This window comes from Culex pipiens, chromosome 2 (assembly GCF_016801865.2).
Source record: "Culex pipiens pallens isolate TS chromosome 2, TS_CPP_V2, whole genome shotgun sequence".
Taxonomy (NCBI): domain Eukaryota; kingdom Metazoa; phylum Arthropoda; class Insecta; order Diptera; family Culicidae; genus Culex; species Culex pipiens.
Window position 1 is genome coordinate 203448892 of NC_068938.1, and position 27688 is coordinate 203476579.

The 27688-nt window shown below is 33.1% G+C and overlaps 2 protein-coding genes across 3 annotated transcripts in view; both read right to left on the reverse strand.

Moving 5' to 3' along the window:
- The window catches only part of LOC120421843 (LIRP-like), a 368041-nt gene extending 363354 nt beyond the window's left edge, over positions 1-4687 (reverse strand). Inside the window, exon 1 of the mRNA XM_052708779.1 lies at positions 4676-4687. The gene's annotated coding sequence lies outside the window, so the exon portion shown is untranslated. The remainder of the gene's footprint in view (positions 1-4675) is intronic.
- Positions 1-27688, reverse strand: part of LOC120421835 (protein O-mannosyl-transferase Tmtc3-like) — a 469119-nt gene that overhangs the window by 320854 nt on the left and 120577 nt on the right. For both annotated transcript variants that reach the window (XM_052708777.1, XM_052708776.1), the window contains one exon: positions 6783-6864. In XM_052708777.1, the coding sequence (XP_052564737.1) occupies positions 6783-6864 (82 nt within the window). The remainder of the gene's footprint in view (positions 1-6782; positions 6865-27688) is intronic.

Below are 27688 nucleotides of genomic sequence, written 5' to 3' on the forward strand. Positions count from 1 at the left end.
AAAATTCTTAAAATTCTTAAAATTCTTAAAATTCTTAAAATTCTTAAAATTCTTAAAATTCTTAAAATTCTTAAAATTCTTAAAATTCTTAAAATTCTTAAAATTCTTAAAATTCTTAAAATTCTTAAAATTCTTAAAATTCTTAAAATTCTTAAAATTCTTAAAATTCATAAAATTCTTAAAATTCTTAAAATTCTTAAAATTCTTAAAATTCATAAAATTCTTAAAATTCTTAAAATTCTTAAAATTCTTAAAATTCTTAAAATTCTTAAAATTCTTAAAATTCTTAAAATTCTTAAAATTCTTAAAATTCTTAAAATTCTTAAAATTCTTAAAATTCTTAAAATTCTTAAAATTCTTAAAATTCTTAAAATTCTTAAAATTCTTAAAATTCTTAAAATTTTTAAAATTCTTAAAATTCTTAAAATTCTTAAAATTCTTAAAATTCTTAAAATTCTTAAAATTCGTAAAATTCTTAAAATTCTTACAATTCTTAAAATTCTTAAAATTCTTAAAATTCTTAAAATTCTTAAAATTCTTAAAATTCTTAAAATTCTTAAAATTCTTAAAATTCTTAAAATTCTTAAAATTCTTAAAATTCTTAAAATTCTTAAAATTCTTAAAATTCTTAAAATTCTTAAAATTCTTAAAATTCTTAAAATTCTTAAAATTCTTAAAATTCTTAAAATTCTTAAAATTCTTAAAATTCTTAAAATTCTTAAAATTCTTAAAATACTTAAAATTCATAAAATTCATAAAATTCTTAAAATTCTTAAAATTCTTAAAATTCTTAAAATTCTTAAAATTCTTAAAATTTTTAAAATTCTTAAAATTCTTAAAATTCTTAAAATTCTTAAAATTCTTAAAATTCTTAAAATTCTTAAAATTCTTAAAATTCTTAAAATTCTTAAAATTCTTAAAATTCTTAAAATTCTTAAAATTCTTAAAATTCTTAAAATTCTTAAAATTCTTAAAATTCTTAAAATTCTTAAAATTCTTAAAATTCTTAAAATTCTTAAAATTCTTAAAATTCTTAAAATTCTTAAAATTCTTAAAATTCTTAAAATTCTTAAAATTCTTAAAATTCTTAAAATTCTTAAAATTCTTAAAATTCTTAAAATTCTTAAAATTCTTAAAATTCTTAAAATTCTTAAAATTCTTAAAATTCTTAAAATTCTTAAAATTCTTAAAATTCTTAGGCTGGTACAAATATTTTTAAAAGTTTTTGTCACCCCCCCTTCAAAATTGGCCCGAAAAATCAGGGGGCAAAAAAAATATTTTTACAATTAACTTCAAAATTTCAATGATAATTCAAGTGCAACCAGCTGAAATCAAATTAAAATACATTCTCCTGCGTTTAAAATCATTTTTAGCATGTTTGGGTTTATTAAAAAATCTTAAGATTTTTTGAAAATTTTCGATGCAAAATCATTTTTTTCGATACAATTTTAGTTTTTGTCAGATCTTAGATTTTTTGAAAACTAATGATTGCAAAACAACTGAACTAGTGTAAAATGCATTTTAAAACACTTTTTTCATTTAAATGTGAAGACTGTGGCTTGTTATTTAATTTTTTTATTTTTTTGCCCCCCCCCCCCCCCCCCTTGACCTCAGCCAGGGCCGAGGGACAAAAACTTTTTTAAATATTTGCATCGGCCTTAAAATTCTTAAAATTCTTAAAATTCTTAAAATTCTTAAAATTCTTAAAATTCTTAAAATTCTTAAAATTCTTAAAATTCTTAAAATTCTTAAATTTTTTAAAATTCTTTAAATCCTTCAAATTTATAAAATTCTTACTACCTTTTTAAAAAAAATCAAATTCTTAACAATTTAATAATTTATTAAATTCTTGAAATTCTTAAAACTCTAAAAGTTCTTAAAATTCTAAAAAAAAAATAAAATTCTTAAAAATCGTAAAATTCTTAAAATTCTTAAAATTTTTGAAATTCTTAAAATTCTTAAAATTCTTAAAATTCTTAAAATTCTTAAAATTCTTAAAATTCTTAAAATTCTTAAAATTCTTAAAATTCTTAAAATTCTTAAAATTCTTCAAATTCGAGTGAAATTTTAAAATTCTAAAAATTCTTAAAGTTCTTAAAATTCAGTTTTTAAAATCACAGTTTTTGATAAAATCTGAAGAACAGACAAGGATGTTAAATTTATAAAATTCTATGCTAAAATTGCATAAAAACTTTCAATGTGAAGTCCGTTTTAGGAGTGGAATGTTTAGCTTTCTGCAATGAATCTTTGATTTCATTTTAATGTCTCTTTTAAGATGTTCGTTTTTCAAGTCGTTTCAAGATGATGCAATTAGATTCAGCTTTCCAAAGACAAAACATAACCCGGGCAGCCTCTTCCCTTACCCCCTCCAGAATCCAATCGAGAATTCAATGAACCAAAGTCAATTACGCAAATCACAAATGCCGAAGGAAGCCGTCGCACCGACGGTTTGACGTAATCCAATTATCCTGACGGAGAGACCCTGGCCAAATGTCTCCTCGCTGATGGATTCTCCAATTGGATGCTGCTGGGTGCACACACATCTCGGCTGAACGTCAAACGTCGTCGTCGCACGGGGTTGTAAATTCAAATCACGACGTCGAGAACAACCGTTCAATCGGGTCGGCTGATTCATAATTAAATTTATTCATCGTTTTGCCCGGGAAGTGAATTTGTGTGCAGGCAGTTTCCACCGAAACCGATCCCCTAATTGGCATAAGTAATTGATTCTTCGATTTCCAGCGAGAGAGAGAGAGAGCGATGGAAGTTTACATCGACCTAAATTTTTGAAGAGCGTTTTTCCGCGGAAACTTCTTTATTTTTTTCCTAAAAGGAGGATAATTTCATCTTAATTGCACGTATACATCAATTTGAAAACCCCCGGAATGAAGGAAGTCTACCTTCAGGCGCTCTCCCTCTTTTGAGGGAGTGAAAAACCCTGGAAAAGCGCCCGGGAAAACGATCGCGGGACGAGGTATTATTTTTTCATCACACAAGTAAATATGTATTCACGGTCGTCGTCCTCATCATCCTCATCATCGTCCCGACACAGAGAAAGAGAAGGAAAAAGTCCCTTTGCCATGCAAAGTTTCAATTTGTGGCAGACCCACCCCAAATCTACCAACCCCTCCTCGCTTTTAGCATCACGGAATGAAGCAAGCGATTATGAAATCTTCCCTCTCGAGCAGGGATGCCAGATACACAGATTTGTCTGTATTTCACAGACATTTGAGCTCGTGTCAGACATTTTTTGAGGTACACAGACTTTTTAAAAACTTCATTAAATTGTTATTTTGTTAAAATATCAATCGAAACTTATTTCGTTAGTCTTCAAATGCTTAAAAACACAATTTTTGATAGATTTCTATGACTGTAAATTGATTTATTTTAATTTTAGACAAAGACACAGACATACACAGACTTTTTCAAAGACATTTTTAAAAATCATCTGGCATCCCTGCTCTCGAGAGCTCTTAAACATTTTCGCTTCCACTGCTGCTGCTGATTTGGCTGCGGGAATGGTTGCAGAAAATGCAGATTTTCTTTTTTTTTGGTTTTTGGGTGTGCTCTTCAACGTTTAACTGTGAATGATTGTAAGCGCGCTGTGGAAAAATGTTGTTTGGCGGGAAGTAACGATGTAAGGGTTTTGTTATGAACTCATTTTTTTTGGAAATCTTACTAAATAAAAAACATTTCAATCAATCGATCAGAATACACAAGTTAGATCTAATTTCTACCCATTTTTTCATATTGACATTCCATATTTTGCAATAAATATATAAAAGGGGTAGTCTAAGTGGCTACTCGGAAATTTGTATTTTTTTTCTATACAGAAAAGTCGAAAATTCCGAGCATACTTGATAGAAAAATATTTACAAACACTTCAATAATTTTGTAATTTTTTAAAAATATTTAGATTGATTGCACTTAAAACATTATGGAGCAATTCTCTGAGATTTTGGTCATACGATTTTTTGAACTATTTTGGTGCCTTCGGTATGCCCAAAGAAGCCATTTTGAACCATTAGTTTGTCCATATAATATTCCATACAAATTTGGCAGCTGTCCATACGAAATTGATATATGAAAATTCAAAAATCTGTATCTTTTGAAGGATTTTTTTGATCGATTTGGTGTCTTCGGCAAAGTTGTAGGTTTGGATAAGGACTACACTGAAAAAAATTATAAACGAAAATTTTTTTTTGGTTATTATTAATTTCACTTTTTGTCACTAAAACTGGATTTGCAAAAAAAAAAAACACTATTTTTAATTTTTGATATATTTTAGAAGACATCAAGTGCCAACTTTTTAGAAATTTCCAGGTTGTGTAAAAAATCTTTGACCAACTTATGATTTTTTGAATCAGTACTGATTTAAAAAAAATAGAAATATTGTACCCAAAAATTTGTCATCAGATGCAAAATCAAATTTGCAATCGAAAAGTACTTTAGTGAAATTTTGATAAGTGGATCGTTTTCAAGTTGTAGCCATTTTTAGGCAATTTTGTTGAAAATAGTCACAGTTATTATTTTTTTTAAATTAGTGTCCATGTTTGCCTACTATTGAAAAAAATAATATTTATGATTATTTTGCTTTTTTGAACTTTGTTGATACGGCTCTTAGTTGTATTTAAAAACAGGAAATTTTATGTTTTCCAAGTCTCACTCAAACAACCCACTATTTTTTAATGTCGATATCTCAGCAACTAATGGTCCGATTTTCAATGTTAAAATATGAAGCATTCGTGAAATTTTCCAATCCTTTCGAAAAAATATTTTCTTTTTTTATAATCAAGTCTTACATTTCAAAAGGGCAAATAAAAGAGAGCAAATTCAAGAAGTATTTAAAAATTTTGCCAAATGCAGTCAACTTAAGTTGATAATTTCTGCAATTAAGTTATTTTTCTGTAAAATTGCAATTTATTTCAGGGTGGCACCTCGAATCCCATTTTTGAATTTCTGACTTTAAAACTAAGGCATTTCTTTTTTTATATTGCAAAAAATCTCTGAAAAAATTCAAAGAAAAAAATCAAGCTTTCGACCATTTTCACATTTTTTTTTATGAAAAAGTAAAATTTAAGAACTTATAATTTAGAAAAAGACGAACATTATAAACTATATTTGGAAAAATAGTTGAGCATTACAATCCAATTCATGGTCTCGTTAAAAAAAAATTATATTCATCCATCCAACAATTTTTGAAAGTGAATAAACGTTATTTTCAATTTTATTATTATAATAAAAGTTGTAAAAAAAATATATGTTTGCAAGCTTATTTTTTTTCAGGTAAGTAAGGCAAACTAATGAGAAATTGGACGTGCTTTCCGGTTAAAAATATTTTCATGTCTGAAAAATCAAGTCTGTCATATAGAAATTGCACAGAACCATCACAAAACAGATTTTTTAAACATTTTTTTAAACCCGCTGTATCTTCACAAGGATTGGACATAGGACAATCGTCAATATGAAGACTTTTATGTAAAATTGTCTGGAAAAGCGAATCCCGCATTCGGTTTTTGACCATTTTGACTTTTAGACCGCTATTAAAAAAAAACAGAATTAGTAAATGATTTTTGTATTTTTTTAAGGAGAGAGAAACCATTCCATTTTTCGTGAGTCTTTTTGTAACATGTGAGGAAATTTCCTCAAAAATTTGAACGAAAAAAAAATCTTGACATCACCTGTATATTTAACTTTTAAACTTAAAAATTAAAAAAATCCCATAGAAGTGGCGTGTATTTTTCTTCCAGTGTATTTTTTTCAGAAAACCTGTCCAATTTCCTACAAGTTTGTCTTTAATCACTTTGTGGTACGATGCAACGACCTTAAGTTGCGGAAATTTTAACTTACGAAATACAAAAATATTTAAATAAAATCGGAGAGGATCGGGTACAAAAGTACCTGAAAAATTCCAGATTTGAGCTGGAATTGCTCTTATGTGAATTCGCTTGAAATTTGGTAATAAATATTTAAAATATGTCTATAAAAAATGGTTTAAAATTAGGAAAGTAACAATAACAACTTCAAATTTGTCAATAGTCTCTGATGTTTTGCAAGCTTTCTATTATTTCAAGAAAATTAGATTTACGTCACATCGCCGTGGTTACTTTTTCAGTCTGCGGTAAAATAAATGTGCAGAAAGTGGCAAATCATTAATTTGTTGAGTTTTTTTAAATACTATTTTTAATTATTAAAAATTATTTTATGAATATATCCTTTGATAATAAACTTGATCATAAATGTGTAAAATATTCAAAAAAATGTTTGAATTATTGGAAAAAAATGTATAAAAATTAATATAATAAATTTAAAAAGACTGATAATGAGCTGATAGTTATTTTCTAGATTTTACTTTTTTTGAAATTCTTTAATATTTTTCTATTTGTCTTATACACAGAAGAATGCATTTTTTATGACAATTTAGACAATCAGGTTAATTTTGCACTGAAATTTTGAATGAGTTTTTGTTTGGTTTTCAATTTGTTTTCATCTTTAAAACCGAATAATTGAAATTTTAGATTTGGTTCATTTTTGTTGAAAAAGTTGTAAAATTTATTTTTTTCGAGAATTTGATTTTTAAGTCTCCCCAAGAGATAATAATCAAGATTCAACTAAATCCAATCCAGCCTCATTGTCGCCTCCATATTGAATTACATCACCCTTCCAGGATCGCCCCAAAACCTCCACGCAATTACGTTCAACCCCCTCCACCCTCTTTGGTGGTCCAATTACCCTCAGGTTCTTTCCTCTATAGAAAAAAAAACTCAAAAGAAAGGACTTACCGCCTCGGTGTGAATCGGATGCACCGCAAACAGCATCGCCGCTGCAAAGCTGGACACCTCCGACAGGAGCATGGCGCACATTCTGAAAAAAATAGAGAGAAAAAACCCTTCGGTTAGAAAGCGGGAAAATGAAGCAGAACAGTTAATATAAATCGTAAATTTATCCCGCCCACCCACACATAGCCACACAGTTAGTTGTCTACATTTCCACGGCATTTTCTTCTCTTTTTTTATCTTTCCAGTTTTTTTTTCACGGAAAATTCAGTAATAGGACGTAATGGTCTCCAAAGGTAGTCCTGGTGATGGTGGTAGCAGGCGACTGGCTACCAAATGGACTCTCACGACTGGGTCGGAAAATGGGTGGAAAACAAAAGTTTGGAAAATTAAAATCCCCCCCGTTAGCTGGGAAAACATTACGTAACCTGGTGTAGCAGGAAAATCTACATTGAACGAAGAATGCACGGGTACTCTCACTCTCGGTGTAATAAAAGAATCATTGGTATTAAATTTTCCTCTTTCCAACCACCTGCGGGGGTGGGGTCCCACAAGCTTTGAGTAGGGGTGCCGCTATAACATTAATTTAATTAGTGATGGTTGGTGATGCTGCTTGAGAGAGGAGGAGAAAAAAAAATACGAAAAGGAAATGTCCCCGTTAAGGACATTCTCGAGGGGGGAGGGGGTTGGGATTTCTAGGATGGCAAGCAAACGGGAAAATGCTTTCAGATGTGAATGTGAAAAGACTTTAATTTAGTTATTCGAGAGTGACGGCAGTAAATGGAACGTTCCAGGACAAATCCTTTTTGCTGATGGTGGTCCAAGGGCTACCAACATAAAAAGTGTGTAGTATGTGGAGCAAAATTAATAAATATTGAAATCACGTTCAGAAATATTTTGGTAGCAATGGTTACCAAAAAAATGGTTCGAAAAATATTAATAAAAAGTGATACTTTCCATCAAACCTTCGATTTTTTAAAGTCAAAATGTTTAAAGTAACTTCAACTAGCTATTGGTAACCTGAGTTACCAATACGAGAAATACTTGGTTAATGTACTGCAATAATTTGAATTCTGCATAAAAAACCATTAGCTGATAATAATCGTTACCAAGTGCTACAATGGAAAAACAATTTTTAAATTGAAATAATAAATCTTATTTCTTATTTCTTAACACGTCTTAGTAGCAGCGATATCGGTTACTTTGGCTACCAAAATTTAGTTAATGAATTCTCTACATTTTTATGATGTCCTTTTTGAATATTTTTATTAAAAAGTGCTACCAAAACTCAAATTTAACAAGTAATGTATATTGGTAGCCAAAGTTCTCTCAGTGTTATACCTCAGCTCCATTATTTTGATTCAATGGAAAGCATTAAGTGGTAAGAAACCAAAAGATCGTTACTTTTTAATATAATTCTTATAAATTTAATATGGCTCTAATCGGCATGTTAATCCTCAGCATAATGTTAAAAAAATGCTTCATCTGTGCTAATAATTTTGACCATGCTGAAATTTCCATGAATTGAAAGATGAAACTTTTTTGCTATAAGTTTTCGTTACCAAGTACTACCAAAGCATATAAATAGATTTTTTGAACAACATGAATAAATCTTTCATATCTCAAAACAGGTATTGGTAGCAAAGGTTACCAAAGGTTTGATCCAAGCTGATTTTTTTTTGTTACCATCAAAAGATAACCTATGCTATGTTCATAACATTATTACTACTTTCTTTTCTGCCGAAGAGAAAGTACATCCAGTTTTATCATATAAAATGCTTTGGTAGCAACGGTTCTCTTAGGGTTGTGCCTAAGCTTTTTTATTTTTTATTAATTACTAATCAAACCAATAGTTCCCTTCTTTTGCCAGCAGTAATTTGTTTGTACAAATTCCCAGCTGATAGTTGTCGTTACCAAGTGCTACCAAAACATTAAAGTCAAAAAGTTTGCATACAAATTCTACCTTTTTTTGCATCGTGTGATTTTTCTCTTATTTTTAAAATGAGGTTACCAAAAACAAATTTCTGCATTTTTATTCTAATAGTTTTGATCATTCTGGGTTTTTGTGAAGTTAAATGTCACTCCTTTACTTCTAGTTGTCCTAACCTACCAATGCAAATTTGTTCTAAATGTTAGAAATAACAATAAAAAATCTTTTTAATATTCCTAAGAACCTTGGTAGCAATAGTTACCAACTTTTTTAGGATTCCATGGTTAACAAAACAATCTTTTTGTTTTGAATTCATGCCTTTTGTTTTGCAAGTATCTTTATTACATTGAAGATAGCGCCAACTTAAATCGTTACCATTAGCTACCAAGGTTAAAGGTCCACAAGTTTACTTGCATAACTTAAAGTAAAGTAAAGTTGATAATTACTAATAATGTAATGAAAATATTGCGATGACATGTTTTTCCAACTGAGTTGTGAAATCATCATGAAACAACTAAATGGTTACCAATAAAAAACATGAAAAAACCATAACATCCAAAAATATGCTAAAAATATTGATGAAGAAAATTAAAACTAAATAAATTCTGTAGAAACTTTAATAATATTCAAAGGCCAGTTCAGAGTGTGTTGTGGTCGTTGTCAAATACTACCAAATAAAAAAAAATACTTGCATTAAAGGTTACCAATCAATTTCGGGGAAACATTATGGAACAGAATTCAATAACGTAACACGTAACAGTTTACCCACAGTTTCATGAATTATATTAAAACTATAAAGATGGAATAATCTGCGTGGAAATATAAGCTTTCGTAACCTCGGTTGCCAGGTATTTTTTGTTAATTTAAGTGTTTCAGATGCTTTTAAGGGCACTTGCTACCAAAACCAAAGACAAAACGATATTTTTTATAATGCAAAAAAATAACTGAGGTTCATGAATAACTTTTAACAGAATATTTCCTGGATTGGTAACCATTTGGTAGCAAGTGATCTCATAGTTCTAGAGGTTTGGTGTTTGCTTAAACATTTTTTTGTAATTGGTAACGGTTGGTAGCGAGTGTCAAAAGTAGTGTTGTTAAAATGAAAACAATTTATCAAAAGTCATCTCACTTTACTTTAAACAGTAATCCCAGAGATTTTCAGAACCGTTTCCATCATCCACTTTTCACCAATCATCTCAAATGAAAATTCAACAATTGAAAGCCTCCCAACCGGAAGATTTTCATCAACCGAGTAGACCCATTTCACAGCTGTTACCTCTCCCAGCCATTCGCAAATCCATGCTTCTCCAAATCAGCCTCCTCAACTCGTGGTCCGCCTAAAACTACCCAAATCTCGAATCGCTCATCCGTGGGCCTCCGGAAGAAGCCCAATTTCCCCCCCGCAGCCCCACAGAAACCACTTAATCTCGACGCACTGAATCGGGCTCCGAATTAAATTTGCAGCTTAGCTCTAATTTCAAAATTTCACATTCGGCCGCATCTCGCATCTGTTTCCATTAATTTAATTAAATTTACTGAAATTTCATCCTGTTGCAGAGCCGCGTCGTCGGCTTTTCGCAGGATGATTTTTTTTTTGCTCGTCCCAAGGTTCGTTTTGTGAAACAGGCACATCCGGCGCACGTTCCGGTGGTGTGGTGGACTGACGGAATGACGAGCTGCTGGTTCTTGCTGCAACACCGACCGGTGAAAATGATGATGAATGTGGTTGGGGTTGTCCCTGGTGGTGGCGTTGGCATTCCCGACGAGCCGGCCAGGTCGATTGCACAACTCTTGCACACACATGTCATGGCAGTTGGTAGCAGTGGGGGTGGAGTGTGCACTGGAAGTTCTGTTTGAGAGTAGAGAAAATCGTCATAAAAGAAATCTAAAAACATGATTTTGCTACCAACAAATATTGGTAACCTCTTGGTAACTGCGAAATTAATTGCAAATTAACTGTGCAATTTATTAGTCTTATTAACAAAAAAATGAAACAGAGCATCTAAATTTAAGTCTTGATTGGTAGCTGCTAAGGACTTCTACAAATTTTGGTAACCAATGTCTTTTTCTTTAATTTTAAACATTTGTTTGTTTTTAAATTAAAAAATCCCCTAAAAAGAATCAAATTAAGAATAAGTTTTCTTGGTAACCATTTGGTAACCAAAGCCTTCATTTTAACATTTAATTGGGGTTATAACTGGACGAAATTTTTGTAAATAGAAACACTGTATGTCACGATATGATGGTAACGATGAGTTACCATGGTCATTTGGTAACTGAAGTGTTTAATTCAATATCTGATTGATTTTTTGATGAACTTTTTAAGATACAAAAGCAGAAAAAAGGCATTGAATTCAAATTGTGCCTAACATATTTATGGTAACGTTTTGGTAACGATTTGGTAACCCTGTACCATCAAAAAAATTTGTAACCAAATCTTTTAGACTGTTTGACGGACTAAAGTCAGCAATAAAGTGATGCAATTGAATTTGGGATAAGTTTCTTTTGGTAACCTATTGGTAACCAAAATAATCAATTTCAGATCCTTTTCCGTGCACTGATGTCGAACGCAGACAACGCAACCACATCCATATCTCATTCCTCATCGACGGGCATCGCATTCCGGGTTTTCCTAAGCCCTCCACCGCACGTCAGTGTCTCTTCCCCCCTGCTACCAAACCCCGGCTCCCGGAAAGAAGATTATATTTTATCCAATTCACGGTTGACAGAAACTATAATTTTGCTAATATCATTATCGCAGATAAAACTCACTGACAGACGGATGGGAAAATGGTGCATTTTCCGACCAAGGTGGACTATTCCCAGTGGTAGCGTGGAGGGGGCTACCATATGGATTCAGAGACGGAAGCCATCAACAACAACGGCGCTGGGATTCGGCCGCTCCAGGTCGTATCTCTCACCCGATCGTAATGATAGTTGTCCCGGGCTTTTGGGGATTGCCATGTGTGGGGAAGGGAGTGGGCCCACACACGTGGACGATGGCAATCGTAATTTTAAATTCAGTCCCGAGACGACTGCAAAGGGATTGGCAACCCGTGGTTGTAATTCAGGGCGGGAGGTGCGTCCGATGGGAGATTTGTTGGGGAAAATGTTGGGAAGGATTCGGAGAAAATTGTGGATTTCAGAGCAGAGCAAGTCCTTCTTGGAAGATTCTTGCGGAACAGCTTGAAATGCTTTGAATATTGCGGATGGGATTAGTTTCACTTCCAGTGAGGACTTAAACAGTGAAGTCATGAATTACGACCCAGTTCAAGTCATTTTAAAATCTTTCATTTTAAAACAAATCTTTTATTACTCAGGTCAAGTGATCTCAAGTTAATTTCAGTCACTTTATCAAGTTTGTTTGAATTTTGTCTCAATTTAGTCTCAATGTCATCTCACTTTTGTCTCAATTTTATCGCAATTTTTGTCTCAATTTTGTCTCAATTTTGTCTCAATTTTGTCTCAATTTTGTCTCAATTTTGTTTCTATTTTGTCTCTATTTTGTCTCAATTTATCTTAATTTTGTCTCAAGTTTGTCTCAATTTGGTCTCAATTTGGTCTCAATTTTGTCTTAATTTTGCCTCAATTTTGTCTCAATTATGTCTAAATTATGTCTCAATTTTGACTAAATTTTGTATCAATTTTGTCTCAAGTTTGTGTCAAGTTTGTGTCAATTATGTCTCAATTTTGTCTCAATTTTGTCTCAATTTTGTCTCAATTTTGTCTCAATTTAGTCTCAATTTTTGTCTCAATTTTTGCCTCAAATTTGCCTCAATTTTGTCTCAATTTTGTCTTAATTTTGTCTCAATTTTGTCTTATTTTTGACTCAATTTTTCTCAAATTTGATAAAGTTTTGTCTCAAGTTTGTGTCAATTATGTCTCATTTTTGTCTCAATTTTGTCTCAACTTGGTCTCTATTTTGTCTCAATTTTATCTAAATTTTGTCTCAATTTTTGCCTGAATTTTGCCTCAATTTTGTCTCAATTTTGTCTCAATTTTGTCTCAATTTTGTCTCAATTTTGTCTCAATTTTGTCTCAATTATGTCTAAATTATGTCTCAATTGTGTCTCAATTTTGTCTCAATTTTGTCTCAATTTTGTCTTAATTTTGTCTTAATTTTGTCTTAGTTTTGTCTTAATTTTGTCTTAATTTTGTCTTAGTTTTGTCTTAATTTTGTCTTAGTTTTGTCTTAGTTTTGTCTTAGTTTTGTCTCAATTTTGTCTCAATTTTGTCTCAATTTTGTAAATTTTGTCAATTTTGTAAATTTTGTCAATTTTGTCAATTTTGTCAATTTTGTCAATTTTGTCAATTTTGTCAATTTTGTCAATTTTGTCAATTTTGTCAATTTTGTCAATTTTGTCAATTTTGTCAATTTTGTCAATTTTGTCAATTATGTCAATTTTGTCAATTATGTCAATTTTGTCAATTTTGTCAATTTTGTCAATTTTGTCAATTTTGTCAATTTTGTCAATTTTGTCAATTTTGTCAATTTTGTCAATTTTGTCAATTTTGTCAATTTTGTCAATTTTGTCAATTTTGTCAATTATGTCAATTTTGTCAATTTTGTCAATTTTGTCAATTTTGTCAATTTTGTCAATTTTGTCAATTTTGTCAATTTTGTCAATTTTGTCAATTTTGTCAATTTTGTCAATTTTGTCAATTTTGTCAATTTTGTCAATTTTGTCAATTTTGTCAATTTTGTCAATTTTGTCAATTTTGTCAATTTCTGTAAATTTCTGTAAATTTCTGTAAATTTCTGTAAATTTCTGTAAATTTCTGTCAATTTTGTCGATTTTGTCAATTTTGTATTTTTTTTAATTTTTTTCAATTTTGTCAATTTTGTCATTTCAAGTCAGTTCAAAACAGTTAAAGTCAGTTCAAACCTATTAAAGTCAGTTCAAGTAAGTTCCAGTCAGTTCAAGTCAGCTCAAGTTAGTTTAAGTCAGTTCAAGTCAGTGAATTTTGTCAATTTTGGTTATTTTGTCTGTTCAAATCTGGTCAAGTCAGTTCAAATTAGTTCAAATCAGTTCAAGTCAGTTCAAATCGGTCCAAGTCAGTTAAAATCTGTATTTTTTGTCGAAAATTTTAAAATTCAGACATCGTCGTTGCCCCACAAAATCACTGGCACAGAACTTCGACGAGAGATAGAGATAGTTGATCAGCGGACAGATCAGGGCCAAAACCTACACCAGACTGTTCGGGTGCAGTCATGCGATTCAATAATACACCACCACCCCTCAGTGTTCTGGGTGGTTCCCCAGGTTCGGAGGGTAGCAATCAACTAAAATGGGGTTGAGGGGTGAGACTAGAACGGGGGGGTTGTTGGCTACAAATAACAAGCCCCCTTTTCCAGTTCAACCGGGCCTGCACGATCCTTATCGGGTGTGCAGGTCGTAATAATAAACGTTACCATCTGTACATCTAGATTTTGGGCACTAGTTTCGAGAGAGCGGAGTCACGAACGGGGTAGCTAATAACGTTTTCAGGGTGGAAGTGGAAGTTGTGAGGAGGTAAGCTAAAATATACGACTAATGATGGTGCGTCTCCACCTGCGTCTGCTGCCCACATTCAGGCGTTTCATGCAGCTCAAATTGGTACTTGAAGCTTCAGGAAAGCCCACATGGCGTCGGTGTGGAACGGCTGCTGGAAATCATCGCAGATTGTGCGCTACGATTGCGTGAGGCTGCGTTGGCCTCAGCAGCAGCCGTCATCATCTGTCAGCGAGAACAAGAGTGATGCTGTGAGGCACTCCGCACCAGTCAGAAATCGTGGAAAATTGAAATGTTAAAGTTTAATGGTGAATTGCGCGCTGGGCGAAATTGACTGTAATGAACTTGATTTGTGTTCAACTAGTGTCTAGATCTTCAAGATTTGAAGTTGAAATTGAAAGCTTTAATTAACTCAAATATTGTCAAGACCAGGTACTACAAAAGCAAATCAAGTCAGTTTCAAGTCAGTTCAAATCAGTTTCAAGTCAGTTCAAATCAGTTTCAAGTCAGTTCAAGTCAGTTTAAGTCAATTCAAATCAGTTTTTAGTCAGTTCAAATCAGCTCAAAATAGTTCAAGTCAGTTTAAGTCAGATCAAGTCAGTTCAAATCAGTTTGAAGTCAGTTCAAATCAGTTTCAAGTCAGTTCAAATCCGTTTCAAAGCAGTTTCAAGTCAGTTCAAATCAGTTTAAGTCAATTCAAATCAGTTTTTAGTCAGTTCAAATCAGCTCAAAATAGTTTCAAGTCAATTCAATTCCGTTTCAAGTCGGTTCAAGTCAATTCAAGTCAGTTCAAATCAGTTTCAAGTCGGTTCAAGTCAGTTCAAAATACCTAAAGTCTATATTAAAATATGTTCAAATTCAGCATATTTTCCGATTTTTTTTAAACTCGATTGATTCCTTTCACGAAAAGTACCATACACAAAACCTTGTTATTCAAAATCAAAATTTATATCCGATTTCCTTCCCAAAAATATCCCATCTCTTCCGTTTCCCAAAAAGAAACCAAAACTGCTGCCATCCTCTTGTTGTCGTCGTCTTTGCCATCATGTCGAGTTGTGCAAGTTTTTCCCCGCCAGCAGTAATCACCGCTAAGTAGAGCGTGAAAAAATATTACACCCAGGCGCGAGCGTCGAGCTTTTCTCTCGTAGAAGCAGAGTTTTTCTTGCGATGCGGAAAACGGAAGTTTGGGGCGTTATTTTTCTTCTTCTTTTGAGTTCTAAAATTTGAGCACAGATATCAAATTTCTTTAAAGAGTTACAAAAATGTAATTCTTCCTTTGAAAACAAATTTAAATTTTTAATATTTCTTGTTTACATTTTTTCTAAGTGTCTTCCGGTTCTCTCTTGCAAGCTTAGAATAATGCCAAAGATTCCCCATAAGTGAACAGTGCAGTGGCTTCCGACCCGGATAGTGTTTGGTGTCTTTTTCTGGTTCTAAGCAACCCAAGCGGGCCGTTGGAACCGATCAGGACATGGCAAAAGCTAAGCGATTTTTCCCCCGGAAGCTGCATCGTGGTTTGGAGGAACGCAGCAAAAAAAAAAGATCGTTGAGCTGAAACTATAAAACCTGAAGCTGGGAAAATTCAATGGAGAGGAATTTCACTATAGGGGGGAAGAGGATTTTTTTCGCTCGATGGCTCGCTCTCTCTGTGGACGGAAGCACTTGGAATTTGATCGCATGGTCTGGGGATTGTGGGGATTTCGTGTTTTTTTTTCTGTGGAAAGCAAGTTTAACCGCACTAGATAACTGAGTTGGGGAATGTTTTGTGGAAGAATGTTTGCTTTTTTTTTTTGCATGAGAGTATCACAATGCCAATTAAAGAAGCTTAAAAATTCTGAAAGTTTTTTTGTTTTTTTTGACTGAAAAAGTTTATTTTCATTAAACTTATAATTTTTTTGAATATCATTTTTTTCAGATCAAATATCATTTTTAACGAGAAGACGAAAATCATCACAATGTCACGTCATTGGAGATACAATTTCACGTACCACAGTCCTTTTGCGTTGAATCATAAACAAAAGTACTTTCATTTCGGAAATGTCATTTTGGACACTTTGTGCTCCTCTTAACAGATACTTAGTCGAACAAAAAAAACAGCCATTCTTGCAGGGTGCACCCTTTAACAGAAAACTCAAAGCCCAGGACAAGCAAAAGATGTCGTAAATTCTAATTTGGATCCCCTTCCGCGAGATTGGTAGAGCAATTCCAGCTCAAATCAGGATTTTTTCTGGTACTTTTGTACCCGACCCTCTCCGATTTCAATGAAACTTTGTAGACATGTTATCCTAGGCCTATATAAGTCATTTTTGTGTATATGGAGCCAATAGTACGAGAATAACATTTGAGAAGGGCGTAAGGTATTTAAATATTTTAGTATTTTGCATTTTAGAAATTACTGTATCTCGAAGCCGTTGCATCGTATCAAAAAGTGGTCAAACACAAACTTGTAGGAAATTGGACGGGCTTTCTGATAAAAATACACGGAAACAAAAATACATGCCACTTTTATGTCATTTTTCAACTTTTAAGATTAAAAGTTAAATTTGAAGGTAATGTCACGATTTTTTTTCGCTCAAAATTTTTGAGGAAATACCCTAAGATATTACCAAAAGACTGACGAAAAAGGCAGGATGGTATGTCTCTCCTTAAAAAATACTAAAATCATTTACTGAAACTATTTTTTTGAAAAGTGGTCTAGACGTCAAAATTTTTAAAAACTGGTAGTGGGAATCGATTCCCCAGATAATTTTACATAAAAGTCTCCATATTGACCATTGTCCTATGTCCAATCCTTGGGAAGATACAGCGGTTTTAAAAATAAAAATGTTGAAAAAACGGGATTTTTGATGGTTTTTGGCATTTTCTATATTACAGATTTGGTTTTTCAGTCTCGTAAATATTTTTACCGGAAAGCTCGTCCAATTTCCCATAAGTGTGCCTTTGACAGCTTTTTGATTTATATCGTTTTTATATTTACGTAATCAAATTTACTATCCTGGTTTCTACCACAATGAAAAAAATATTCTATTTTCAGTTATAAGCAATGTAATTCAGCTTATATCTATAAGCCTTTACATCCAATTGAAATGCTGTTAAAGGCAAACTTATGGGAAATTGGATGAACTTTCCGGTCAAAATATTTACGAGACTGAAAAACCAAGTCTGTCATATAGAAAATGCCAAAAACCACCAAAAATCCCGTTTTTTCAACATTTTTATTTTTAAAACCGCTGTATCTTCCCAAGGATTGGACATAGGACAATGGTCAATATGGAGACTTTTATGTAAAATTATCTGGGGAATCGATTCCCACTACCGGTTTTTAAAAATTTTTACGTTTAGACCACTTTCAAAAAAAAAACAGTTTTAGTAAATGATTTTTGTATTTTTTTAAGGAGAGATATACCATCTTACATTTTTCGTCAGTCTTTTGGTTATATTATATATATATTTTTATATTTTATTTATATATTTTCTCAAAAAAATTGAACGAAAAAAAAATCGTGACATTACCTTCAAATTTAAGTTTTAGACTTAAAAATCAAAAAATCTCATAGATGTGGCGTGTTTTTTTGTTTCAGTGTATTTTTTTTCAGAAAGCCCGTCCACTTTCCTACAAGTTTGTCTTTGGCCACTTTTTGATACGACGCAACGGCTTCGAGATACAGTAATTTTTAAATTACAGTATACAAAAATATTTAAATACCTTACGCCCTTCTCAAATGTTATTTTCGAGTACTATTGGCTCCATATACAAAAAATGGCTTATATAGGCCTAGGATAACATGTCTAAAAAGTTTCATTGAAATCGGAGAGGGTCGGGTACAAAAGTGTCAGACAAATTCCTGATTTGAGCTGGAATTGCTCGGTAGTTTCATGCGAAAGTGTTATGTTTCGTCATGAAAATGTAGTGTTTATGAGTGGACATGATTAAAAATCTTGTACAAAAATGGTGAGTAAAACAATTGAAATTTATCACTTACAAATAGAATCGACCAAACAACAAAACTGGAAATTATAAAAAAGCGCATAATAAAAAAAACCAAAATATTAAGTTACAATGAAAATTAACATTTGGAAAATAACACAAAGTCACAAATCACCTCATACAATAAAATTGATTTATAGATTTGATAAAATATGTCTTTTTCAAAGACAATTTCAATAACTTTTCATAAACACTTTATTTTCTCTTAAATTACTTTTTTAGAAGCCGTAATTTAGTAACTAATGAAAAACAAAACTACAAAAATATTTTTTTCAAATTCCAATTTTGTAATTTTAAAAATGGTTGGAAGTCATTTATTCGGCATTATTTTTTATTCGGCCTTAGGATGCTGAGATATGGACATGCAGAGATAAAAAAACGGGGGTCATTCACAAATGCTGTAATCAAACATTTGACAGTGATTTTCTTAGTGATGCCCAATCAGCCCTTGCTTTTCAATCACCGATATCTTGGGATCTAATGGTCAGATATTCAATGTTACAAAAATAAAATGATGCGAAATTTTCTGGATTGTCTGGTTGAATAAAAAAAAATATTTTGAAAGATTATAATGAAGAATAACCTTTTGAAAGGGCTACAACACATATTTTTAACACTTCCAAATGGGCAATTTTTATGGTTTGTAAGTAGGTCATTTTATCAACCTTTAGATTTAGAAGTTAACAAAAAATTGCTTTAAATGGTAAAAATAGTAAAGATTTCTGCCCTTGTTGTTTTTTTTAAGAGATGGCATTTTATGTCCCCTAAAAAACAATTATTAAAAGTAGAGTTTTTTTGTAAACAATTTTTAAGAGAAAAAGTAATTCAAAAATTAGCAAAAAAAGAAACAAAATCCTTGGATCAGTTTTTCGGTTAAGACAATATCAAATCTATTATAAAAAATACTTGAAAGAATTTTTGAATTTTTATGTATTATTTTTTAAGAAACAGCTGCCAAATTTGTTTGAAAAATGATATTGTGTTTAAAAAAAAACTCTAGATATGGACAAATTGATTATGCAAAATAGCTTCTCTGGGTACACGGAAATCTTAAGTTTTGGAAAATATTCGTTTTAGGTTGGCTTTTACTCTAAACTTTTTTTTCAAGACGCGAAAATCAAAAAATTAGAAATGAGAACCTAAAAGTAACTAATACTCAATAAAAATCAAACATTTTCCAAAAATAACTTCCGCAGTATTTCCCCCATCCGTTTCAATCCATCAGCACTTGAAACTTACGCGAAAATAGCTCGCCAAACATCCCTCATTGCGTCCCGCTCACTGTTCTGTACTTCTTGCATTCTTTTTTTGTGCCACATTTTAAAAACAAAATAAAAACTTTCCTTCTCGCTCACACTTTATCCCGTCTCACTTTCCGCCCAAACGCTCACACGTAGCGTAACCGAGCGCTTTGCTTCTGAAGTTCAAGTTTATTGTTCTTGGCCCAGCACGAGCTCTCTATCTCTTTTTCTTGCGAGTTTTCCGTGGCAACAACAAAATAAAAGACAAAGTTTAGAAAAAGTTGCGGAAGCAAACGCTAAAAAACTTTAACCGGGGGACGCCACCCGCAGCACGCTCTCCTCTCACAGGCGGTGTGATTGTGTTTGGGTCTTAATTTTATTTCGGCAACTTTGGTCCTTAAAAGCTTTTTTTTTTCGGCTGCTTTCTTTGTTTAGCGAGAGCGTTTGGTGTTTTGCTCCCTTCTCGCGCGCACTTCCGGTGAAATCATTTTGCGTTGGATGCATCACTGGCTTTTTTCCGGGGAGAGTTTAACGCGAAAAATCAGTGGTTTTCAAGGAGACTGCATGAGAAGTTAGAGATGAGAGATGAGAGATGAGAGATGAGAGATGAGAAATGAGAGATGAGAGATGAGAGATGAGAAATGAGAGATGAGAGATGAGAGATGAGAGATGAGAGATGAGAGATGAGAAATGAGAAATGAGAAATGAGAAATGAGAAATGAGAAATGAGAAATGAGAAATGAGAAATGAGAAATGAGAAATGAGAAATGAGAAATGAGAAATGAGAAATGAGAAATGAGAAATGAGAAATGAGAAATGAGAAATGAGAAATGAGAAATGAGAAATGAGAAATGAGAAATGGGAAATTGGAAAAGGGAAATGGGAAATGGGAAATGGGAAATGGTAAGTGGGAAATGGGAAATGGTAAGTGGGAAATGGAAAATGGGAAATGGGAAATGGGAAATGCGAAATAAGAAATGGAAAATGGGAAATGGGAAATGGGAAACGGGAAGTGTGAAATGGGAAATGGGAATGGGAAATGCGAAATGGGAAATGGGAAACGGGAAGTGTGAAATGGGAAATGAGAAATGGGATATGGGAAATGGGAAATCGGAAATCGGAAACGGGAAGTGGGAAATGAGAAATGGGAAATGGGAAATGGGAAGTGGGAAATGGGAAATGGGAAATGAGAGATGGGTAGAAAAATACTGAAAACAGTTACAAATATGTTTGAAACAGTTACAATTTTTTTTTGAAACATTGACAAACACTGACATTTCACGGCCGGCAACAGTATCCGGCCCAAGTTCGGAGCTCGTTTTTTGTTGCTCTTATCAACCACTCCACTGACCTAGTTTTGTGTGTGCACACAACTTGCTTCACTTTATATTTAGTTAAAAGTATTTTTTACTTCCGTGTCTCGGTTTCGCTGCACTCAGTTTGGAAACAATTTCCTCGAGTTTTTCCCTTCTTTCAGACTTTGTCTCGTGTTTTACGCCGTCGTCGTTGGTGGCGGCGGCGGCGACTCTCGTTGTTTTGAAGGAAAACAAGATTTTATGGCAAAACTTGAGTGCGGGCTTCGGCACAACTGGGAGAAAATTGCAATCTGGGGCCCGTTTCCTTCTCTTTTTTTGCTCGCCAGCATCCCCTTGGAAAAAGGTGGGGTGGAAAGGGTGGTGTCTTCCTTTTTCAAGTTTATTGTTTTCGCGTGTGCTCTTTTGGTTTCCTTTTTTTCTGACGTTTCTGCTTGCAAGCTTGAGTTCCACTTTATTTTATGTCACCTAAATTGTGCTTTAGTTTGGGTGGAAAATGAAACTCTTATGTTACGCTTTATGCACATGTGTAGTGTTGCTTCTTGTGTGTTTTCATTTTTACATATAACATACATTTTTGAAAGAAAAATCAGTTTATAGACTTAACAATTTGTCAAACAAATAAAAATTGTAGTGTATTTTTTTCCATTTCAAGTTACATATTTATGAAAACCAGGACTTTTCAGTTTTTTAAACTAATTTACAAATGCACCAACAATTTGAACAGCAAAAAAATCGATGGATATGTTGAAAAAACTAAATTGCAAATTACGTTGAATTTTTATGTTCTCTTCTTAAATCACAGTTTGCTCTTAAAGTTACTTTTAACTATATATTGTTGAAATCACAGAATTACCCATACATTATGATTTTCTTTTACCAATAAAAATAACATTTTATTCCAATAACCAATATGAACTGTCTATAATTTAAATTTTAAATTCTAATAGGTTTAGCTGTTAACTTCTCTTATGCAACTCAACAGTCAATTTTAAATCAAACCCCATTCGATATCCAATTTTCCGAATGCAAATATAATTTCCACTCTGGTTTCCCGAAATTTCCCTAAACCATCATTTGCGATTCACTAAAGCCGTTGGCGGAGTCAATTGAAACAATCGCTTCGCATTTGCATTCAATCGAAGTGAGCTTCTTTTTTGCTGTTGACTATTTCCAATAGTTTCAAAAAAGCTTCCAGCATAATATAATTGATGCAATCTACTGCCTCCCTCACAGACACACATTCAAACACACAAAGCGACGGGGATTTCATTGACTGTGTTAGGTTCGGGCTGGCGCGTCTGGTCGGTGCCCGCGGGAAAATGCCCAGTTTTTCCAGCACTGAATAGTGGGGGAGGGGGGTTTTCACAAAACACACGAATTCAAATAAACACAAACTCGCGCACAAATAGCACAATGACAGAGCGTTCATGTTGGGAAAACCTAAGCCCGCACACACACCCCTCACAATGCCACTCCATAATGAAAGCGGGGGGCTTTTTTCCTAAAACAAAAAATCATTTGGAAAAAGGGACTCCCTCAAAATGGACCTCCAAGCGCGTGTTGCTTCCCCGCCAACAGTATTCAAAACAATTCGAAATTGGTTTATTCGACGTCCAGTTGCGCGGCAGCAGCCGTTTTTTTTCCTGGTTGCCGGTGGAAATTCCCGGGGAAAACGGGATTATTTGCTGGCGTTCGATGGCATTGTGCGATTTTTTTTTTGTGTGGACTGGCTTTTCCGTGGTTAATTTTTAGTGAAAATGTTCGCAGGCTTCCCTCTGGGTGGGAGCTGCTGGGTTTTGTGGGGCGTCCTCTGGAATCGCATTGAATTGTTGGACACGCAACACGTGATGGAATGCGTTGCACAGGTGAGCGAGTTTTCCCGCCAGGCCACGTAGTGCGGATTAATTTCAGGTGGAAAAATGCTCATGCTGAAAATGGGTTTGATATACGGGTAGAAAACTTTTACTAAAACTGCAAATGTTTGGTAAATGTTGCATAAACAGAGAGTATAGCAAAACAATAATAAATATGTTTAAAATCAAACATAATCACATAACATGAGTTAAATATGTTAAATATGATCGGGTCATAAAAATTTCAGCATTTTTGTTATGAGCATTTTTAACAGAAGAGCAATTCTCTACAAAACCCGGAAATGGATTTTATTTGTATTTTTTTTATTTGGATCAAACTTTGTGGGGGCCTTCCTAGAAGCTATTTCGTGTCATTGGTTCACCCATACAAGTCTCCATACAATTTTAGCAGATGTCCATACAACAATGGTACGTAAATATTAATAAATCTGTAACTTTTGAGTGAATTTTGTGATCAATTTGGTGTCTTCGGCAAAGTTGTAGGTATTGTTGAGTACTATTGTGAAAAAAAGGTACCCAAAAAAAATGCCGATTTTTTTATTAACATTTTTTCACAATAACTCAATTTCCCAAAAAACGTATGTTTTGATTTTCGAGATTTTTTAATATGTTTTAGGAGACAAAACCCCGCATCTTTTGAGCCATAGAAAGGTATGGTCAAAAAATCTGCCGCCGAGTTATGATTTTTTGAAAAAATAGTGATCTTCGGAAAAAATCTAAATTTCACACAAAAAAATTGACCCATTTTTTATCTTCCTCACTGAGCACTATGGGGTATTTCCATAGAAGCGAGCGGCCAAAAATATTTTTTTGCTTTTTTGTGACTTTTTTGTGTTGTTTGTACTTAGTATAATGAAAACAAATGAATTTTGATATTTTTCCAAAAAAAAATGTTTAATTTTCGATTTTTTCATATATTTGAGGCCACATGCATTAAAGTGGTGAATTTTAATATTCTTGCTCAGTCTATTTGATGCACGGAATGGCGGTTTATGCTATGTTAAAGTTTCTGATTTACGTTCAATCTCCCTCCCCTTCTTCTTGAGTTAAAATCCACCTCTCTTTGAAGACCAAAGGCCCCCCCCCCCTCCCCCTCCAATTAAAATTTGTTTTTTGCGGTGTTTTAGAATTTTAGACGGTTTATTTTATGGAACATTGTATGGATTCTCGTCCACGTTTTTTGTTGATCCACTTGCAAAATTCACGTTTTCCACGATAAATTCTTCTAAATCAACATCACTATGTAACCGATTGTCGTTAGATAACTTAAAATATGAACTTCTTCTATGGGCTTTTGTATACCTCGTTTTGAAGCTACAGAACAGCATGCGTAGTTTTTCCTCTGTGGTTTTTCCCTGAGTTGATCATGTGATGGTTCTGCAATGTTGTAATTCTTACAAATATACTCGAAAGCAGTTCTCACGTTTTCAGAATAGTGCTTCGTTATATCGTACAGGGACACTACGGTATTATTATCCATACTTTCAAAAGGAAACAACAACGAGCTGATATGAATATTCGACGAATCGTTTCTGTAAAATACTTAGAATAGGAATTTCTAATTTTATTAAACGTACCTAAAATACCAACAAAGTCATGAATATTAAATCAATTTCAAAACATACATAGCAGGTACGTCATTTCTGCCTCCACAGGTAAATAATGTGATTTTAACCAAGCGTATACGCGAAATCTTTAATTTTCTTGCATGAATCAAAATGTTCAAAATGGCATAACTCAAAAAGTGCACATAAGTGCACTTTGAAATTTGGAGACAAGTTAGGACATGGTTCAAATTTTAAGCTGCAAAATTTTCAGATCGCACAAATGCACACAAAAAAAGTACTCCATTAACAAAGTTGAAAAAAAAACTAAATTTTGAATAAAAATCCATCTTTTTTGATTTTTATTATTTTTTTTAGCCTGTAAAAGTGTATTTTGTAAAATGTTATTGAATTGAATCAATTACCTTTCTGAATATATATAATGATGCAGGAAAAAATACATAAACAGCTACACAGTACAACTATGAAAAATAATCATTTTTTTTTGTCAAAAAACATGTTTTTTCTTACCATTTTCGCCTTTGAAGGTCTGCAATTCAGTGAATTTTGAACCTACAACTTTCAAACTTCGGATTTTTCTTAGTTAGAATGTTTATTTTCGAAAAAAATACCAAAAAAATAATTACAGTATGTCGGTTTTTCGATTTATGGCCGCCTGAAACCCCATAGCTGAGGTAAGGCTATAATGCTGCTCTAAAAATGAACTTTTTATTAAAAGCTCGAAGACCCACCTTCATGTATACATATCGACTCAGAATCGAAAACTAAACAAAGGTCTGTGTGTGTATGTTTGTGTGTATGTGTGTGTGTATGTATGTATGTGACCAAAATTCTCACTGAGTTTTCTCAGCACTGGCTGAACCGATTTTGACCAAACCAGTTGCCATCGGCTTAGTATAGGGTCCCATACATCGCTATTGAATTGTTTGAAGTTTCCATAATTAGTTCAAAAGTTATGTATAAAAATGTGTTTTCTTATATATAAGGATCTCATTTATATGCATGTAAACGATGTCCGGATGCATCACCCGACCCATTCTTGTTTAGGTAATCGAGAGACCTTTTCAACGAGTCCACAGCATTGAAGATCTGGCAACCCTGTCTCGAGTTATGACCACTTAAAAATATTTATGTACTTTTTTGAAGCCGGATTTCAATTAAATGTATGCAAACAATGTCCGGATCCATTATCCGACCCATCGTTGATTAGATAATCGAAAACCTTTTCCAACGAGTCTACAACATTGATAATCTGGCAACCCTGTCTCGAGTTATGACCACTTAAGTGATATTTATGTACTTTTTTGAGGTCGGATCTCACTTAAATGTATTAAAACTATATCCGGATCCATCATCCAACCCACCGTTGGTTAGGTAATCATAAAACCTTTCCAACGAGTCCAAAACATCAAAGATCTGGCAACCCTGTCTCGAGTTATGTCCATTTAAGTGATATTTGTGTACTTTTTTTGGTGGATTTAAAAAACTAGATAAAATGTGTGTCCAAACCCGTCGAATCACTAACAGTTGGTAAAGAGTGAGGAAGGCACCAACCGCTTAAGTGGATTAATTTAGTTTTTTATGTAAAATTAAATTTGCAATCAACAATTATATTACATATTTTTTTGATGAAGCTAAAATCTTACTATTGGTGTCTATATCTTGAAAACGGAGCCTTTCATCAAAAAATCGGTTAAGTACTTTTTGATGGCAAAAATTTTACCTACAAAAAGAATGAGTCAATTTTTTGCATGAAATTCAGATTTTTTCCAAAAATCACTATTTTTTCAAAAAATTACAACTCGGCGACAGATTTTTTGACCATACTTCTCTATGGCTCAAAAGTTGCCGGTTTTGTCCTCTAAAACATATCAAAAAATCTCGAAAATCAAAAAATACGTATTTTGGGAAATTGAGTAATGGTGAAAAAATGTTAATTCAAAAAATCGGAATTTTTCCGTGTACCTATTTTTTCTTAATAGTCCTCAACGATACCTACACCTTTGCCGAAGACACCAAATTGATCAGAAAATTCACCCAAAAGTTACAGATTCATGAATATTCAACAATTCCATTTGAAAAGAGCCTCAACCGAAAAAAGTTCTTCGATCGGGCTCAAAATTTTTCTGGGGGTTACTAGGCCGAAAAAATTAAACCCGTATTTTTTTGTTTGGCCATTAGGGTGACCTACATCGTGCTAGGGAGGTTCAAAATATGGCAATTTTCGTCATTTTTCGCAAAAACTCCGCGTCATTTCAGTCAATTTTAGTTGCCTAAGCCTCAAAAATTAGTTTGGCTATTTGAGAAATATAGTAAAAAGTTTCAAAAATCTAGCTAATCATTGGAAAAAGTTGTATGAAAACATAAAATGGCGTTGCCTATGTCTGAAAATATTGTTATCGAATTCCTCGGAAAATTTCACATAACATATTTAAAAATTGGCGATGCCGAACCGTACGTTTCCGAGATATGTTTTTTGACGCACCACGCGCAAAAATAGGAAAATGATGAAAATGGCAAAAAAAAACAACTTTTTTCACTAAAACTGCGATAACTTTAAAATTTCCGAGGAATTCGATAAAAATATTTTCTTACATAGGCTCTTTGGTCCAGACTCGGTTTAAAAGCCATTTTATGTTTTCATACGACTTTTTTAAATGTTAAGCTAGATTTTTGAAACTTCTTACTATTTTTCTCAAATAGCCAAACGAATCACTTTTCTTTTGCGGCTGAGACAGCCAAAGTCAAATAAAATGGCACGGAGATATGATTTTTTTAAGTGAAGAAAGTTGCCATTTTTCGAACCACCCTAGCACGATGTAGGTCACCCTAATGGCCTAGCAAAAAAAAATACGGGTCTAGTTATTTCGGCCAAGGAACCCCCAGAAAAATTGCTGATTTTATATGTTGAAACTTTTATGGTCAACTGCTTTACTGAGATTTCTGACTTACTAGTTTTATTTTTTGTTTTTAGTTTAAAATTACCACGTTTTGCTATTTTTGAATACATTTATCAAGTTTAATTTACTATGTAACACTTCCACTCAACAAAAAAGCACATAAAATTGAATCACTTCCCTTGGAAATTGCGCATTTCAGCACACCGATTCTGTCCCAGCTAAATTCGCTTTTTCAAGTGCACTTTTTCCTCCCCACTTTAGTGATATCCTTTACCGTGAGCAAACTTCATTTTACAATTTTGCCCTCCCAAAACGAGGCGAACGTCTGTAGAGAGTTGTATCTCTCAGCTTCCTGGCGACATCACCCTCGTCCTGGAAATGGAACGAAAAGTGTGCCCTCGACACTTTGCTCAATTTTAAGGAAAAACCAACACTACACCACACACACTAACCAAACTCCCTTCCTTCCCCCCCCCCCAATTGCCTCGCCTCTGGAAAAGTCACGCGAGTTTTTCCCGCAAAGTCATGTGTGAGCTTCCGATTTTTTTCGTCTTCCTTTCTTGCCCCACTGAATTGGATTGGATTGGAAGCATTTCCGGTGCTTCT